Source organism: Dasypus novemcinctus, chromosome 4 (genome assembly GCF_030445035.2).
Source record: "Dasypus novemcinctus isolate mDasNov1 chromosome 4, mDasNov1.1.hap2, whole genome shotgun sequence".
NCBI classification, from domain to species: Eukaryota; Metazoa; Chordata; class Mammalia; order Cingulata; family Dasypodidae; genus Dasypus; species Dasypus novemcinctus.
Window position 1 is genome coordinate 160814816 of NC_080676.1, and position 16411 is coordinate 160831226.

At 50.1% G+C, this 16411-nt stretch overlaps 1 protein-coding gene across 4 annotated transcripts in view; it reads right to left on the reverse strand.

Annotated features, from left to right (window-relative positions):
• Positions 1-772: 772 nt before the first annotated feature.
• B3GALT5 (beta-1,3-galactosyltransferase 5) overlaps positions 773-16411 on the reverse strand; it is an 88275-nt gene continuing 72636 nt past the window's right edge. For 2 of the 4 annotated variants that reach the window (XM_071214973.1, XM_058296252.2), the window contains exons 2-4: positions 13253-13658; positions 10828-10993; positions 773-9475 (exon numbers count right to left, since the gene is read on the reverse strand). In XM_071214973.1, the coding sequence (XP_071071074.1) occupies positions 8540-9475 (936 nt within the window). In that variant the 5' untranslated portion in view covers positions 10828-10993; positions 13253-13658 and the 3' untranslated portion in view covers positions 773-8539. Of the gene's footprint in view, positions 9476-10026; positions 10214-10827; positions 10994-13252; positions 13659-16411 lie in introns of all 4 variants that reach the window. The other 2 variants (XM_071214972.1, XM_058296254.2) reach the window with 2 other exon arrangements.

Sequence of the window (16411 nt, forward strand, 5' to 3'; positions counted from 1 at the left end):
TTGTGAAGGGGGCGGAGCTAGAAGAGAGTCCAGAGGTAGGAGAAACACAGCAGGGTGGGACCCTGGAGGGTGGGAGGAAGGCTAGAGGGAGGGGCAGCCTAGTGGGCTCAGAGGCTGCGGAGGGTCCCAGCAACGAGGCCTGGGGACAGGTGTTGTCAGATGGAGACTGCCGGTGCCTCAAAGGGAGCAATTTCAGTGGAGGGTGGAGAGGGGAGAACGGGAGCTGAGGATGGGCGAGAGCAGTGAAGGCTGCTCTTTGGGGAAGTTTTAGAATTAAGGAGAAGCAGAGAAGAGGGCAGGTCCAGAGAAGGGGGAAGGTCTAGAAACTGGTCATTGAACAGCAAGTGAGAGTGGTTTGTGCAATGTGGAAATGGTCTGGGAGGAGAGAGTTGATGGCATGAGCAGTGGCCGTGAGGAGGGGTGGGGAGGCAGGGGCGGCAGGCGGGCAGGGCCAGCCTTCCAGGGGACCTGTGCAGTCCCCCTGTTGTCCACGTAGGGAGGGCGAGTCCCATGTGGTGGATATCGGCCAAGAGCCGATCATTCGTCCTGTGAAGACGGCCCTCTTCTGCCCATCTCCAGGCTCCCACTTTCCACACATGCACACAGCCCTGCCCTTCCCCTTTGCCCCCTACCCCAGCTCCCATTTTATTTGCGAGATGGGCAGGAGTGCAGCTGGCAAGGACACCGGGTGGCTCAAGCCTTTCCGTTCTCCCTGCAGTGCCACACGTCACAGGTTGTGACAAATACATGTGCAGAAGTCAAAGAAAACACATCTGGTTCAACCACTTTATTTCCACGTAAGTGACCCTTGGAAAGATTGAGAATTTATTCAATACCCACAAATAAGTTACCATCAGAAACTTCAAAGTTACAGCTTAACAACTGACAATGTCTGATTGCTTAAAACTAAATGATAGCTTTAGTCAAAATATCCCTGAGAGAAAAAAATTCAACAGGATGCCCAGGACTTACTCTTCTCGACAGGACCACTCATGCCTCCCGCTCAGGCAGCCTTGCCCCAGAGGCACCGCAGCCCCTCCCGCCCCTTACTCTCCCTGAAACCCAAGGGAGGCGATAGATACTCATCCCCTACGAAGATAAACATATCCAGTGTGCCCAATACAGATTTCTAAACACACGAAACCAAAGACTGAAAATGTTTTCCAAACATAAAATAATTACAGAAACAATCAACGTGAAAAAAGATTGTCCAATTTAGACCTTATGTTGTCCTCTTTTCAGAAAGAGGACATATCCATCACATTTGCCTATAGTTCAGAGCTAAACATAGTGAATTATACCATTACAATCATTTAACTTTCATTAAATATAAATACCATATAAAAAACACAAATAAATATGTTTAACCAATCCTAACATATAAAGAGATGAGTCTAGCAGACCATCAGGTGACATATGAATGTATTTGAATTTATTTTCTTCCAGGAAAAACAAAATTTGACACATCATCTCCCCAATATGCATTAAGCAATTTCCGTTCATGCTGGATTGTTCCTGAATGTCGTATCTGACCAGGTTTGAAACAAGTGAATTCTCCGCCATCTGGTTTTTTCTAACCTAGACTTTAACTAAGTGCAGTCTGCTTCTTTGTTAACCTCTGTGTTTGGAGACTAAAGGACTAAACCTGGAGGCTGACCCTGGATTGGTTCCCAGAAGCGTATTCAGGGCAGGGGCTCAGGACGTGGCAGCCCAGCAGCAGCCCCCACAGGCCAGGCCACGGAAATGCCGCCCTGGACACTGAACTGTGAATCAGGTGCTGATTTTTTATCCAGCGATGGAGGCAGTAGAACAGATAATGCCAACAATATGACACACACACAGAAACATATTTGGCTATGGAATGAATTTTTCTGAGTGTATCTTAAAGTGATTATTGCCTGATAAGCAGGGAATCCATTTTTAAAAAATTGATTAAAAGCCAATTTTCTGTTTGTCATTATTCTCATCAGCAGTTACTGGGATGGGTTCCAGCTTTTTGTGGCTCTTTGCCCATGATGGGTGGACAGCTTCACCCCTCAGCTTTGGGCTGATCCATGAGCAGGGCCTATCCTGGTGGCCAAGCTTCAGAAGCAGGAAAATGGAGAGAAGTCCGTGTTCCTTTGTTCCCAGTAGGCACAAGCTGCCACCCTTCCCTTCACATGCCACCATGGGAGTGAACACGTATTTCATGTCTCGGAGGCATCGCTGAGAGTTTATTTCACACACAGCAGCTACGGTAAATCTGACTAAATCAGATTCAATCTATCACAGAGCCACAGAACCTCAGCTTGGAAGGCTGTGAGGTCCCCACAGCCTGGCCTTTTTTTATTTCTTTTTGCCTGTGAATGAGGGCTCAGTGGTACAGATGACTCTAAATATTGTTACACTCACAATTCATGCTTGTAAAAAAAATATATGTTGATACTAAACATCACTCAGTATGCTGTCTGATCCATTTCACTTTATTTCACTTTTTCTAAATATTCTGCCTGAACATTTGAGTCCAGGGAAACCTGAGTGGTGGTCCTGCGGAACATTCTGGCATGCCATGTCTGCGGCGTCTCTACCATACTGCATAGCAGGCAGCCTATGATTGTGTCACAAGTGTGTGATGATTGTGCAAAGGTGAGAGCAAGTGAGGCCTCTCCACTCCACACTCCCACCTCAGCAGTCAGGAGATGGACCCAGGTGAGCAAATGGCCTGCTCGTTTGCTGCTCTCCACAGGCCCTTGAGTGGGCAGTTTAGGTGGTTCAGAAACCGGGGGCGGCTGAGTGTGGTGCTTCTCTCCCAGGCCTTGGATCCGTCACACTCACGCTAACGGAAGCGGGAGACTGGAGCTCTAAAGCCATGCTCTTTGGAGAGACAGCTTGTTTGGCAAGGGCTTTTGGGAGAGAAGGATGGAAAAGTGGGGGAGCTGGGGGAGTTGATGTTCTGAAGCCAAATATCTGTGCCGGCTGTCAGGGGGTGACACAAGTGACCTCACGGCAGGGCAGGTGGGACAGGACATGTCAGGGACCCAGCTACAAGGTGGCTCTTGGGAACGTCACAGATGATGAAGGTCAAGCCCCAGGAGGTCATAGAACACAGGGGAGGTCAGACTGAGGGGCTCAGCAAGTGCAGGGGACAGAGGAAAAGGGAGATGACAATGCCCTGGGCAGGACCAGCCCGTGCTTGTAAGGAGGTGCTCATTGTTAGGTGCGTCAGGGGTGCTGTGGACGGAGTCGTGTCCCCGGTCATCCAACGGCTGACCCCAGGCTGTGGGTGAGAACCCGCGTGCGGACACGATGCTTGAAGATGCTATGAGCTACGGTGACGCCAAACTGAACCAGGTGGGCCTTCATCCAGATGACGAGTCCTCGGAAGCACAGGGAGTCTGGACAGTGAGGAGGAGGAGACAGCGAGAGTGACGGCCACGTGACGGAGGCAGGTGAGCGACGGAAGGCCAGCAAGCAACCCCGGAACCCGACAGGTTCAGAGAAAGCACAAGCCCGCTGAAACCTCGATTTTGGACTTTGGGCCTCCCAACCTGTGAGACAACAAAACCCTCTTGTAGAAGTCCACCTGTGAGTGCTGTTTGTTACAGCAGCCCTGGCAAACCAGGACAGGAGGCCTCCAGGAGGGAGTCATATTTGAACACCAAGGGCCAAATCTCCGCCAGGTCTGAGCCGCCCTTCCCAGTCCTGCTGCTGTTAATTGTGCAACTCACTGGCTCCCTATGGGCCTCAGTTTCCCCAGCTCATCACTGGACTTGGATTATATGCCGTGAAGGGCTGCTGAGAGGACTCACTGAGCAAGCATGGGAACGGTTTATAATGCACGTCCACACGGAAGGCACTGAACAAACATTTCTTCACTCCACTGACGGGGATGAGGTCCCTGATAACCTCCAAAGCCTGTGCATTTACTCAACTAAAGCTCTGCTTGCAAAATCCTCAGACCTTAACATCACCTTGGTCCTCAAAAAAAGCACTGGGCTTCCTTGTCCAAGGGATGCCTCCAAATCAAGGGGTGGGTGGCTGACGGGAAACTGCTAGGGCTCGTTCCTATTCCTGGATATGCCACTAAGGAGCGGCTTAAGTAAGTCACTCAAGTTTCCTGGGCCTCAGTTTTCTTAAAGATCCCTTTAGAATGACTGCTCAATTTCCTGGAAACTAGAAAGAGACTATTCAGATTTGTTAGCTCAAGTTAAAAGCCTAAGGCAGAATTTCAATAAATAATTTATTTTTAAAACCAAAGTAATCATCTGGGTAAAACTTTTTTCTATTATTTTGGAAGCAAAAATAACCACACTCGAGGGCATCACAAAGGTCACGTGGAACTCGGTTACCTTTCAGTTTTCCATTTCAGAGCTGATTGCCAGCCTCTGGGGTAACTGGAGAAGGGCTGGGACGCCGCGGGTTTGGAGTCTTGGGTCAAACCTCCTGAACAGCACGTGACTCATGCACAGTGGGACCCAAGCTAAGCCTGTGTACTGAGGTCACCACGAAGCCTAGAAAAGAGCCAGTGGCGCTGGCCGCTGGGCACATCGGCTGCCCTGCTCTGTGCTTTGCTCTCCTGCTGCCTGCAGGGAGCTGCGTCCACACTGGCTCTTCCAGGGACCAGGAGGCAGAAGCCAGGGGAGAAGATGCCATGCCCTCCCCACACATTGGGGTGCCCAGGGCAAGTCACTCAGAACCCCTGGGTCTCTGAGTTTCCTAACCAGATTTACTTTGCAAAAGCACTCTGGATGTAGAGTGGCGAACAGATGGGAAGGTGGTTCCACTGGACCTGAGCCCAGTTAGGAGGACTGGCTGTGAGTCCAGTTGACCCAAGATGGCGGCCAGAATGGAGGTACTGAGGGTGAAGTAAGAAGAGCCAAATCCAAGGTTTTGGCAATGATGGGGCATGGGCAGGGCAGGCTGGGGCAGTGGGAAGTGGCAAGGACTCCTGGCAGCAGAACTGAAGGAGAGATGATGGTGACCGTTCCTGAGGCTGGGACGCTGGGGCAAAACAGGTCTACAGGAGGCGGGTACGCTGCATTTCGTGCACCTCTGGGGAAGCTGGAGAGGACAGTGGGGCTGCTGAGTTTATTAATCTGGAGCTCAAGGAGAGGTGGCCAGAGCAAGTCTCTGCTGAACTGGCCTTTTCTGTCCTATCTTTTTGTTTGGGGTGTTATGTGGCTAAAATGATGGGTTTTAAGATGAGTAGAAAGTAAGTGTATTTAGTAAGATAAAACATGTACAAGGGAAGCAGACTTGGCCCAATGGATAGGGCGTCCGTCTACCACAAGGAAGGTCTGCAGTTCAAACTCCGGGCCTCCTTGACCCATGTGGAGCTGGCCCATGCGCAGCGCTGATGCGCGCCAGGAGTGCCGTGCCACTCGGGGTGTCCCCCGTGTAGGGGAGCCCCACGTGCAAGGAGTGCGCCCCAAAGGGGAGAGCCGTCCAGCACGAAACAAAGTGCAGCTTGCCCAGGAATGGTGCTGCACAGAGAGTTGACACAACAAGATGATGCACACGAAGAGCTGACACAACAAGATGATGCAACAAAAAGAAACACAGATTCCCGTGTTGCTGATAAGGATAGAAGCGGTCACAGAAGAGCACACAGTGAATGGACATAGAGAGCAGACAACTGGGGGCGTGGGGAGGAGAGAAATAAGTAAAAAATAAATATTAAAAAAAAAAAGGGAAAGCAATAGCAGAGGACCTGAGGCCAGCAAGTATTTGGAACTGCCCTTGTAGAGCTGAACAGAGAGGGCAGTGGGGGAGTGGTAGGGGGAGGGGAGGCCGGGGATTGTTTCCTTGTAGGATGGAAGATCGCAGCATGTTGGGGTGCTAAGGGCAGTGGTCCAGTGGAGAGAAGGGAGGGTGGGGAGAGCACGCAGCACAGGCACGCCCCTGGGGCAGCAGGAGGGCTGGGGGTGTGGTCCAAAGAGGGGGACCTGGCCTTCTCACCCCAGATGGCTGGAGGTAGAGCACTGGGCTCATGGGCACAGGTGCTGGGCGCGTGTGGCAAGGGAGCTGAGGAAGTGCCTGTAATGCAGTGTGGGCACCCGTGCACCCGGGAGCACGAGGGAGGGCCAGCTGACAGGCAGGGGCCCCGGGAATAGGATGACAAGCCCATGGCGGCACCTGTTACCTGGGCTTCAATGCCCACTTCCGCCACTTTTCAGCTGTGTGACCTTGCCTAGTCGTTCCACCCACTCCTTGCCTCAGTTTCCGCATCTATAAACCAAGGGCCTTGTAGGTACCACCCAGAGGGTTGCTGGAGCATTTAAAGGAGCTGACACATGGGAAGCCCCTTCCTTAGTACCTTGAGAGTAGAGTTCCCATTCTAAATCCTTTCTCCCTTGAGGCCTGGAGGTAAAAGGCGGCGGCAGGGACACACAGGCCTGGCTGCTCTCCAGTCCCATCTTGAGTCTAACCATGGGCATCACCAGAACAGCCTGGCTTTGTCTTGTGATTCGTGCTCTGACACCATCTCTCACCCTCAGATACAGGCAGGACATGGGAGAGGGGCCCAGCTAAGCTGGAGCATGGACTCCACTAGACTCTCGTTGCGACATCGGGGCAAGCCCCCGGCCTCTCTGAGCTCCAGTTTCCTCCTACATGAAAGCAGGAGGTTGGACCAAACGAGCTCCGAGGTCTCTTCAGGTTTCTACAGTCATGCAATGATTTGTCCCTAAAGAAAACAATTCACTGTATAAACAGACGAAAAAAAATGTGTTCACAGAAAACCCTAAGAGCTCAGGGAGTGCACAGATGGGGCCCACACCTGGACTCGCATGACCCAGGGCAGGGCCTGCAGGTGGATGCTGAGCAGAGGCCACAGTAAGGCACGCGGGGGCAGGCACTGGGCCACCCCCGCCCCACCTCGCCCACCAGGGAGGTCCGCTCAGCCCGGAGTTGGCCCTAGCGCAGACAAACTCCTTCACCCTAAACGCCAACAGCTCAGGGCAGAGGCCACCATGCAAGGGCCCGGCTCCTGGGAAATGCGGGCTTCAAACACACGAGCTCAGTCCCTGACTTTCCGACCTGAGGAGGAGGCTTTGCCGAAGAGGACCCAGCAGAGCTGCGAGCGGCCCTCAGGAGAAAACACCTCTGCTACAGGCAGCTCAACGCAGACCCACGAAGAGTGACGCAAAACGGAATTCTGCGTTCCACAGTTTACCCTTGTCACGACGACTCTGCGGTAAATGTCCTTGCCAAGGTGCAGGGGGAGTTTGGTCCAACTGTTAAAAGTTAAGCAGCCATGGGAGGCCTCACTTTAAGTGCTTAGTCATGTCTGGTAAAGTGAAAAACAGCAATAACAAAATTGACCACTATTTTGATCAGGAGCAAGATGACTTTGCATGTCGTGCAGGGGTGGCTGAGTGGCAAAGGCCCTGGCAAACAACCGCCTCGTATTCACACAGCCCTACGCAACAGGCTCACACTGGCCCCCAGAGAGGACACAATTGAAGGTAACGCTGAACCACAAAGCGCAGTTGTTCTTGGCCATCTGAGACCTCTGAGAAGACAAACTGATGTCACACTAGGAAGCGGACACAGGATAACCCCTGGCCTGGGCCCCATTCGGGACACTGTGCCCCAGGAGCTCCTGGATAGCCCCTTGACTTAAGTCCAATGGAATGTTCAGGGAACTCCAAGGATCCTGTGTAGACTATGCCTTGCGTCCAATGGCGCTCGCTGTGCCCTGAGAGAGTTAACGGGCCTGGAGGGCTGTCCCCAGGGATCGAGGACAAAGGACTTCTGGAGCCACAGACCCTGAGCCCCACAGACAGGTCTCAGATGCTGTGCTCGTTGGGGAAGCCAACAGAGCTGTGAAGCAGTCTGCACACCACCAGGGCCCACAAAATGTGCCCTCTGTCTGGGGCGGGAGTTTCCTGCGAGGTGAGCTGTGGTTGCTGCAGCACTACCTTCTGGGATGGGCTGTGTGGTCTGCTGTGAGCCCGGCCAATCCATCCTGGTGGGTGAAGGGAGCTGGGGCCAGTTCTTCCACCCCAGCCTGAGGACCAGAAGGTCCAACGAGTGGGAGGTAAGTGGGAGGGCATCTTAGGAGGAGGCTGAGGAAGCTGAGGGAACTTCTCCCCTAGCTTCAACCATCAGCACCTCCCAAGGGGAGCAGCACAGAGTCGGCAGGGAGGCTGGGACTGGCTCCTGCATTCCACGGGTGCTTGATGGTCACCACCACTCCAGCGTTTGTTGAGCGTCAGCCTGGGGACAAGGAACAGTTCCTCTCAGAACCACTGTTTCCTCATCAGTAACATGGGGTGAGAACGCCCTCACTGTATATGCACAAGGGGAGGATGTGGGTGCAGATGAAACCCTTAGAGAGTTGTGCAGGTACTGGAGGATGCTTGGGACATCAAGTGGCGGTGACCCAGTGAAGCTTGGATTTGGACCATGATGGGTCCCCACCTTGCTCTCCTTCTCCCTCTCTACTCCCTCCTCCCTGCCCTGCCCCGATGACTCTCAGTGCTGCCACCCAAAGATCTTTCACCAGCTATCACTGTGGGTCATCAAAAGCTCACTGGGGTGCGCTACTGAGCACCCCTCAGACCGCTGGGCACTGTTCTTCCAAGGTTCCTTCCAGAGCCTGCCAATAGGTCAGCAATGCTGGGGGCTTGATATAGTGGCAGGTCACGATTCTCTTAAAGCGGCATGGGGAAAACCGTAACCCTTCTGGGAAAAATGTCCGCTCCGAGTGGAGCTCCTCCAGTTTGATATTCAGCTTTTCAAGGCAGAGCCCCACAAATACATCTTCTAACTTAATGAACGGTACACTCTCAGACACATTATACACCTGACTTGCCACATCACTAGAAAACACATAGCCAGTGCCAGAACAAAATGGCGGGTACTTGTCCCACGGATACTCGTATTTGCTGACAAACCACTTGTTGAACTTTTTCCTAATGGGAAACTCATTCATCTTCAAGAAGCCAGTGAAAAACCGTGTGGTTTTGTTTTTCTTCAGGAGTAGTTCGGTGAGATAGTAGATGTTGACGAACATGTCTGAATCCGTTTTCATCACAAAGGACGCCTGAGGACAAAAGTAGTGGACCCACTCCATGCCCATCATGGTCTTCAGAGTCAGGTTGAAATACACGTCCACAAAGTCCTTCTGGATTATGTCGCGATGCCGCTGGCTCTCCTCGGCCACCGCTCTCATTTCGTCCTCATTGTCTGAAGCTCCCAGGAGAAAGAATGTCTTTATTCGTTTACCTTTCACAACGTTTTCTCGTCCCCAAGTCCTCCGGATGGCTGACCGAGCCACCACCTGTTTGGGGGATGCAGTGACCAGCAGAACAAGGAAGGGAGGGCTGTGCCTACAGTCTATGCTTGGAAACTGAAGGAAGTTCCCGTTATCCTTCTTGAAAATAAAGGGTTCTTCTTTCAAAGAACTCAGTGTGTACATGCTAAAATACAAGCAGAGAGCCCCCAGAGGCAGAAGGAAAATATAGATGCATCTCAACCTCGAATGAACCATCTGAAATAAATAAATAAAAGGATTAGACCCAAAAAAGGATGAGGGCATGTTGAGCTTTACTTTGGGCGCTGAGATGGGGGAAGAAACTCAGGTTTCATGAACCATGTTTCAGACACTCTGGAACCTCCTTGCATACAGACGTGGAGTTCTTTGGTTAAAGAGTCAGGTACAGGGCATGCCCTGGGCTGTAAAGTGTTTCCCAAAATTCACATCTGCCCAGAATCCCTGAAAGTGACTTCACTTGGAAATAGGGTCTTTGCAGATGTAATCAGTTACGTTAAGATGAAGTCATACTGGAATAGGGTGGGCCCTAAATCCAATGACCAGTGTCCTTAGTAGAAGAAAAAACAAAAATACAGACACACAGCAGAGAAGGCTGTCTGAAGGTCAAGGCAGATATTGGGGTGATACATCAAAGAGTCAAGGGACCCCAAGGAATATTGGTAAACACGGTAGCCAGGAGAGACATGGAACAGATCTTTCCTCAACCCTCCAGAAGGAATCAACCTTGGCAACACTTGATTTCAGAATTCATGCTTTAAGCCACCCACTTTGTGGTACTTTTGTTACGGCCACACCAGGAGACAGCAGATTGCCATTGATCTATGGTAGAAGATAAATGTCTCAGGGACATTGGTACTGGTCCTGGCTCTGCCACCAGCCACTACTCATGAGGTCCCTCCTTGTCTTTCTAGACGTAGTCTTCAGTGGCTCCACGATGGAGTCCAGGCATAGAACCTGCAAGGTAGGAAACCATCCTACATCTAAAGGCATCGACCACTTTCATATCTTCCCTCCCCCAATTGATTGCTCCCAGAATCAAGTAAGGTAAGTTTGCTGGTTTGCACTGCTTCCATGGAATTCTGTTGCTGCTTACAGTTGTCATTTGTTAATTTTTCAGGTTTTTTTTCTTTTAACCTATTTTTTTACTGTATTTTTTTGAAGATATATAGATCACAAAAAAATGTTACATTAAAAAAAATAAGAGGTTCCCACATACTCCCCCCACCCCCCCCCTCCTCCCACATCAACAACCTCTTTCATCACTGTGGCACATTCATTGCATTTGGTGAATACATTTTGGAGCACTGCTGCCCTGCATGGATTATAGTTTACATTGTAGCTCACACTCTCCCCCAGTACATTCAGTGGGTTATGGCAGGATATATAATGTCCAGCATCAGTCCCTGCAGTATCATTTAGGACAATTCCAAGTCCCAAGATGTGATTTGGGGGCATTTTCAGGTTATTTTTTAAGATCTCCTGTCTGATTCTTTCATCCTTTGCCCACCTGTTCTCAGAAATTCAGGATTATCTCTATGTTAACCCTCTAAAATTAAGAATGCACATACCTCTTTTATTGTTGGGTGAGATGAATCTCTTGTTTGAAGGTTAAGCCACTGGATTTCTGCAAAGAGGAAATTCGTTTTGAAGAGTTATCAGTGTACCACGTTTGGCACCACCAGGTTCTGGGCTTGGTTCATTTGCCAAATGATAATTCTGTTTACTCAGGTATCACTAGAAGGAAAAATAAAAAGAGGAGGGTCATTCAAATTACTCATACCTCACTGGTGAGTCTCACAGCTTGCTGGGCTCTAGTACCCATGGGCCACCTACCTACATTACCTTAAGCAAACATTGGAGCCCACCTCCAGCCTCACTTTGCTCATCTATAAATTGGGGACAATCAAAGCAAGCAAGTCCACGCAGCACCTGGTTCACCTGTCAGCAAGGGTAACAACCTGCAAATATCTGAGACTCCTTCTGCAGTCAGAGGTCCAGACAGACCTCACGGCTTCTGAGGGGGCATGTCAGACAGAACAATTTCTCATCCTGATCAATGACCTTCTCTACGTAACAGTGTGCAGCTGATGCTTAAAGATTTTAGCACAGGGAAGAAATTCATCAGGTCTTGGCTCAGCTTCAGTGCCTTAAAAGTGTTACCCTGGGTGAAAGGAAAGAGGTGCTGACAAGAAAAGAAAATGGCAGGGAGACATGAAAAAGGGTAGGTTATTCTGATGGCAGAAGAGTAACTTAAAATTTCATTAACTCAAAACTGTGTTCCAAATACAATCACCACAAAAGAAATGAAATAATCATGGCACCGTCCTGGAGCAGTCTTAGGCAAGCTTGTGTTCTCTGCTCCCCATGGAGCTCCTGTCCAATTGGAGCTCCTGTGCACCTCTGAGAAATCGCTGCAGGGGGCAAATGGAAAGTGGGATCTCAACTGAACCCATGCTCCAGGACTGATGAAAATTCTTTCTTTCTTTCTGAGATTATTTATTTGCCTGATGAGGTTTGTAGTTTATCATGTAAAGGGAAGGGTTGTGTTTTTTCCCTCCACAGGTCATTGTAGAATGAAATATGAAAACTAGATGGAGGGGAAAGATATTCCGCTGCTTGCCTGCCATGTTGGATACTTTTGCTCTTCTTCAATGTGTTGCCTCAATACTAAACCTTACATTTTCATTCTCCTCATGTCCCTTTACCCTTCACATGGCTCTAAATCCCTGGGGATGGATGCTTGCAGTGGCCACTGCATTGATCTCTCACTGGACACCAAATGGTGTCCCAGGATACAGAGCAGGGGACACTGGGACTGCCCAAAGCTCGCTAGGGCTGTTTCATGTGCAAATCGAATGCTTTTCCTGCCCAAAGTAAAGTTACCAAGGAACAAATCCTCCAGAAATCACACCTCAGATTCCCCATCTCCACAACACTTGAATGTTTCATTGAATCTAGAACATGAGCAAAGAGCAGGGATCTAACCTGACAAGGGCACCTGATACCATCATGGGATAAGTGCTGACACAGTGTGTCTCTGGGAAAGGAGTATGTGCTGTCCAGTTCTCACCCTCCTGAAGCTGACCTGGCAATAGGAAGCCTTAGCACCAATGCCTCATATGGAGCAGGGGCATAAAGAGGCCCTCTCTCTGCTATGAAAAGGCTCACCTTCCCAACACACCTGGAACCAGCCTGTCAGTAAAGGAATAGCAGTTCATGGAGCAGATTCCTCGTTCAAGGCTTTGCTCCGTGACCTAAGAGCAATGCAGACATGGGTACAGGGGCCTCTAACTGGAGTAGCTGAGTGTTGAGCATGAGTCAGAACTGAAGTGGGCCCCCCACTTCCTCCTCCTCCCCCTCCCCAGGCCTCAGCTGGCTCCTCTCTGCCATCACCTTCTTCCCGCCTCAGCTCCGAGCCTGGAGCTACCCCTTCTGGACTGGGAGTGCCTGGTGGGCAAAGGGTAAGACTGCCTGTCTCTTTTTGCTGGGAACACTGAATTCAAGTGGAGCAAGGAAGAGTACACAGAGCGCGGGGTGTCAGGACAGGGCTGGGCTGGCTGGGGGAAACCTGGCACAGCTGTCCTAATTACCTCCCAAGGTCAGGGTGGACAGGACCCCTGACCCCAGGCTACAGGGCTCAGAGACAAAGGGATCAGAAGTCCAAATTGCTATGGCTGGAGAGCCAAAGGGAGAGTCTGGAAGGTTAAGTTCAAGGGGACCACCTGGATCTGTAGGGTAAGATCTGGATTTGGGGGACCAGCAGAGGGGCCAGCCAGGGCAGACGCTCACAGCCAGGAAAGATCTCCAGGGCCCAGGGCTCTTGCTGGAGAGAGAACTGCCCAGTGGGCCCTGTGGTTCTCAAGCTGGTCCTTGCAGGGCAGGTGTGATGAGAAACTGGAACCAGAGGGGTAGGAATTCCAGGCTAAGGGAACTGCCGGAACAGCCCAAGGGTCTTGAACTTCAGTGGGTGTAAGAATCACCTGGGAAGCTTACCAGAAATGCAAAGTCTCCATCCCATGAAAATTCTGATGAAGTGAAGGAGAAAGCCTCCTGCCCAGGAAGGCTGCAGTGTGGACACAAGTGAGAAGAAGGCACTAAGCAGTCCAGTGCCCTTCCAAGGAATCAAGAAGCAGCAGCGTACAGTGAACTTCTCCACAACTGTCCAGACCCACGCTGGGCTGAGGCTCTCAGCTCCCACTGGTGTTCGGCTCCCTGCACACTGGTGGACAGCTGAGCAACCATGTCTGAAGCAGAGGGAGCAGCGCAGCAACTGGACAGAGCCCCTGTATCTTCTAAGCAGCTTGATGATGAGGCTTCTATGGTGACTAATGTTGCTGAGGTGGCAAAGGGATGCTTCTGGAAGCATGTGGAAGAAGTACCAGAGCAGGAAGGACACCACCTGAAGAAGAGAGCAGGAGTAAGGCCCCCCAGAATAAGCCCCAGAGGAGTGGAGAAGGGGGTGGGCTGAGGGGCTGCAGGCACAGAACAACCATACCGTGCAATTACACTTGCACCTCGATGATTTCTCCAAGTTGGCTGGCACCTGGAATATTAGACGTTTTATATGAAAGTTGAGGATGTCCGCCCAATCTTTTAGCAAAGTCTTACAGTTTTCTTTACTACAATATTCTGCATAAGCTGGTGTGATTTTAAATCCCTAAGAGAACTGTCACAAGGATAGAAAAATAGATCAGGGGAGCATAGTAAAGAGCTTAGAAAGAGCCCTTTCAGGGTGGCGGACTTGGCTCAGTGGTTAGGGCGTCCGTCTACCACATGGGAGGTCCCGGTTCAAACCCCGGGCCTCCTTGATCTGTGTGGAGCTGGCCCATGTGCAGTGCTGATGCACGCAAGGAGCGCTGTGCCACACAGGGGTGTCCCCTGCGTAGGGGAGCCCCAGTGCGCCACATAAGGAGAGTCGCCCACGAGGAAGAAAGTGCAGCCTGCCCAGGAATGGCGCCGCACACACGGAGAGCTGACACAGCAAGATGACACAACAAAAAGAAACACAGATTCCTGTGCCACTGAAAACAACAGAAGCAGACAAAGAAGACACAGCAAATAGACACAGAGAACAGACAACTGGGGCGGGTGGCGGGGGGGGGGGTGGAGAAGGGGAGAGAAATAAAAAAAAAGAAATCTTTAAAAAAAAAAATCCTTTCCACCCCCCTCCCATAACTGGTTCCTGCTAAATGACAAATGTATCAGGACAATTTAGAGAGGAAAGAATGATATTTTCAGTACATGATGCTGAGTCAATATGGTATACATATTGGGGGGAAAAATACCTGACCCTACTTCACACTGTATACACAAAAAAAATCCCAGTGGGTTGCATATATAAATAAAGGTGAAAAGTACAATAAAGCTTGTGAAGAAAGTTTCTGAACTTCAGCTAGGCAATTACTTTTTAAACAGAACACATAAAGCATACCACAAAAGAAAAGACTGCTAAGTGGAACTTCAACAGATACCATCAAGAGTGAGCAAAGGCAGTCCACACACTGGGAGAATACAGTCACCGTATGTGTGTCTGACAAGGACTATCATACAAAATATACCAAGAACTTGTACTAGTCAGTGAGAAAAAGAACCAACTTCATTCCCCTCCCCTAATTTTTAAAAGTGGTGAACAGGTATTTCACAGAAGAAGATATTCAAATGGTCAAAACACAAAAGAGGTCTCAATAAGTCATTTGATGAAATTATACAAAATCTGAGTGAAATATCACTACCACCCATGAGATGACTAAAATTAAAAGGGTGGGCAAGACAAGTGCTGCCAAGGATGCGAAGCCACTGGAACTCCCTTACGTAGCAGGTGGGTCTGTAAACCGGAACGCTTTGGAAGCTGTTTCTACTTTGGCAGTGCCTAGTAAAGCTAAATACACACCCGATGACCCAGTGATCCACTCCTGGGCACGTGCCTGACAGAAATGACTGCTCATGTGACACTGCTCCTAATAGCCAAGGACTGTTGGATCAGTCCAGGTCCCATTTGGAGAAGGAAACCACCCAATAATTTGAAGAGGGGAGTCTAATACAAAGAATTTATATGAATTAACAGGGGATTTGAGTAATGAGGGATCAGCTGAAAGCACTAAAGGGCACTCTAAAGAATAGAGGAGCAGCAGATATCCCGAGCAGCCGCTGCCACTACAGCTGAGACTGAGCACCCACGGAAGAGCCCACAGCTGTAGGGCTGTAATCTAGATGTCACTGGAGAAGACGTGGTCGTGGCCCCTCAAGAGCAAAGAATTCACTGGTGCCAGTCACCCCGGTGGAGCTTGCTAGAAACCTGCCCTGGGGCAGGTCAAATATCTGCTCTTTACTGTGCCAGTGAAAGCTGTTCACAGGAGGTGGCTAATCAATGCACACTGCTATAAAACCACCCAGTGGGTGGACCAGGGAAGCTGCAGCCCCTGGGTGCTGCTGGCACCCTTCAGGAGCCTGCCAATCAAGCACCCCTGAGCCCAGAAGCAAAGCAGCTGTCCTCCTGCAACAACTCTCCAGCGCCCTCTACTGACACAGCTTCAGGGCCAGCTGGAAGAAGAAAAACATTTAAAGGGCCAGATGATCCTCTGTCACAGAGGGGTCCAAAGGATGAATTTGGAGGTGACAGCCAACACACCGACACCTGACATCTGGGACAACTGTAAGCAGGAAATGTCCACAAATAGCAGAATGGATAAAGGAATTGCTACAGAGCAATAAGAAAGGACAAACAGTTGATACACACAACAGCATGAATTAAAACCATAGACATGATGAGAGAAACAAGCCAGACATGAATCCAGGCATATAAAGTTCAAATTCTGGCGAATTTATCAGTGCTAGAATAGTGGTTGCCTTTGATTGGGAGAGGGGCACAAAGGACCTTACCAAGAGCTGGATTTATTCTATCTCTTAATCTTGGTGGTAGTTACGCAAGCACATAGGTGGAACTCCACTGAGCTGTACACCTAAGATGCACGCACTCTGCTGTAAGGTAACCCATACTGCACTAAAAATGTTAAAAAGAAATTTAAGTGAAAAATCAATCTCTGATAAGGTGCCATCTTCTGCCGAACTGCCCAAATTTCTTTCACTACAAATCTGATTTTTCCCACAGAGCATTTCATGGGTCAATGTATCCCAAAGCAGACGTAGGAAATC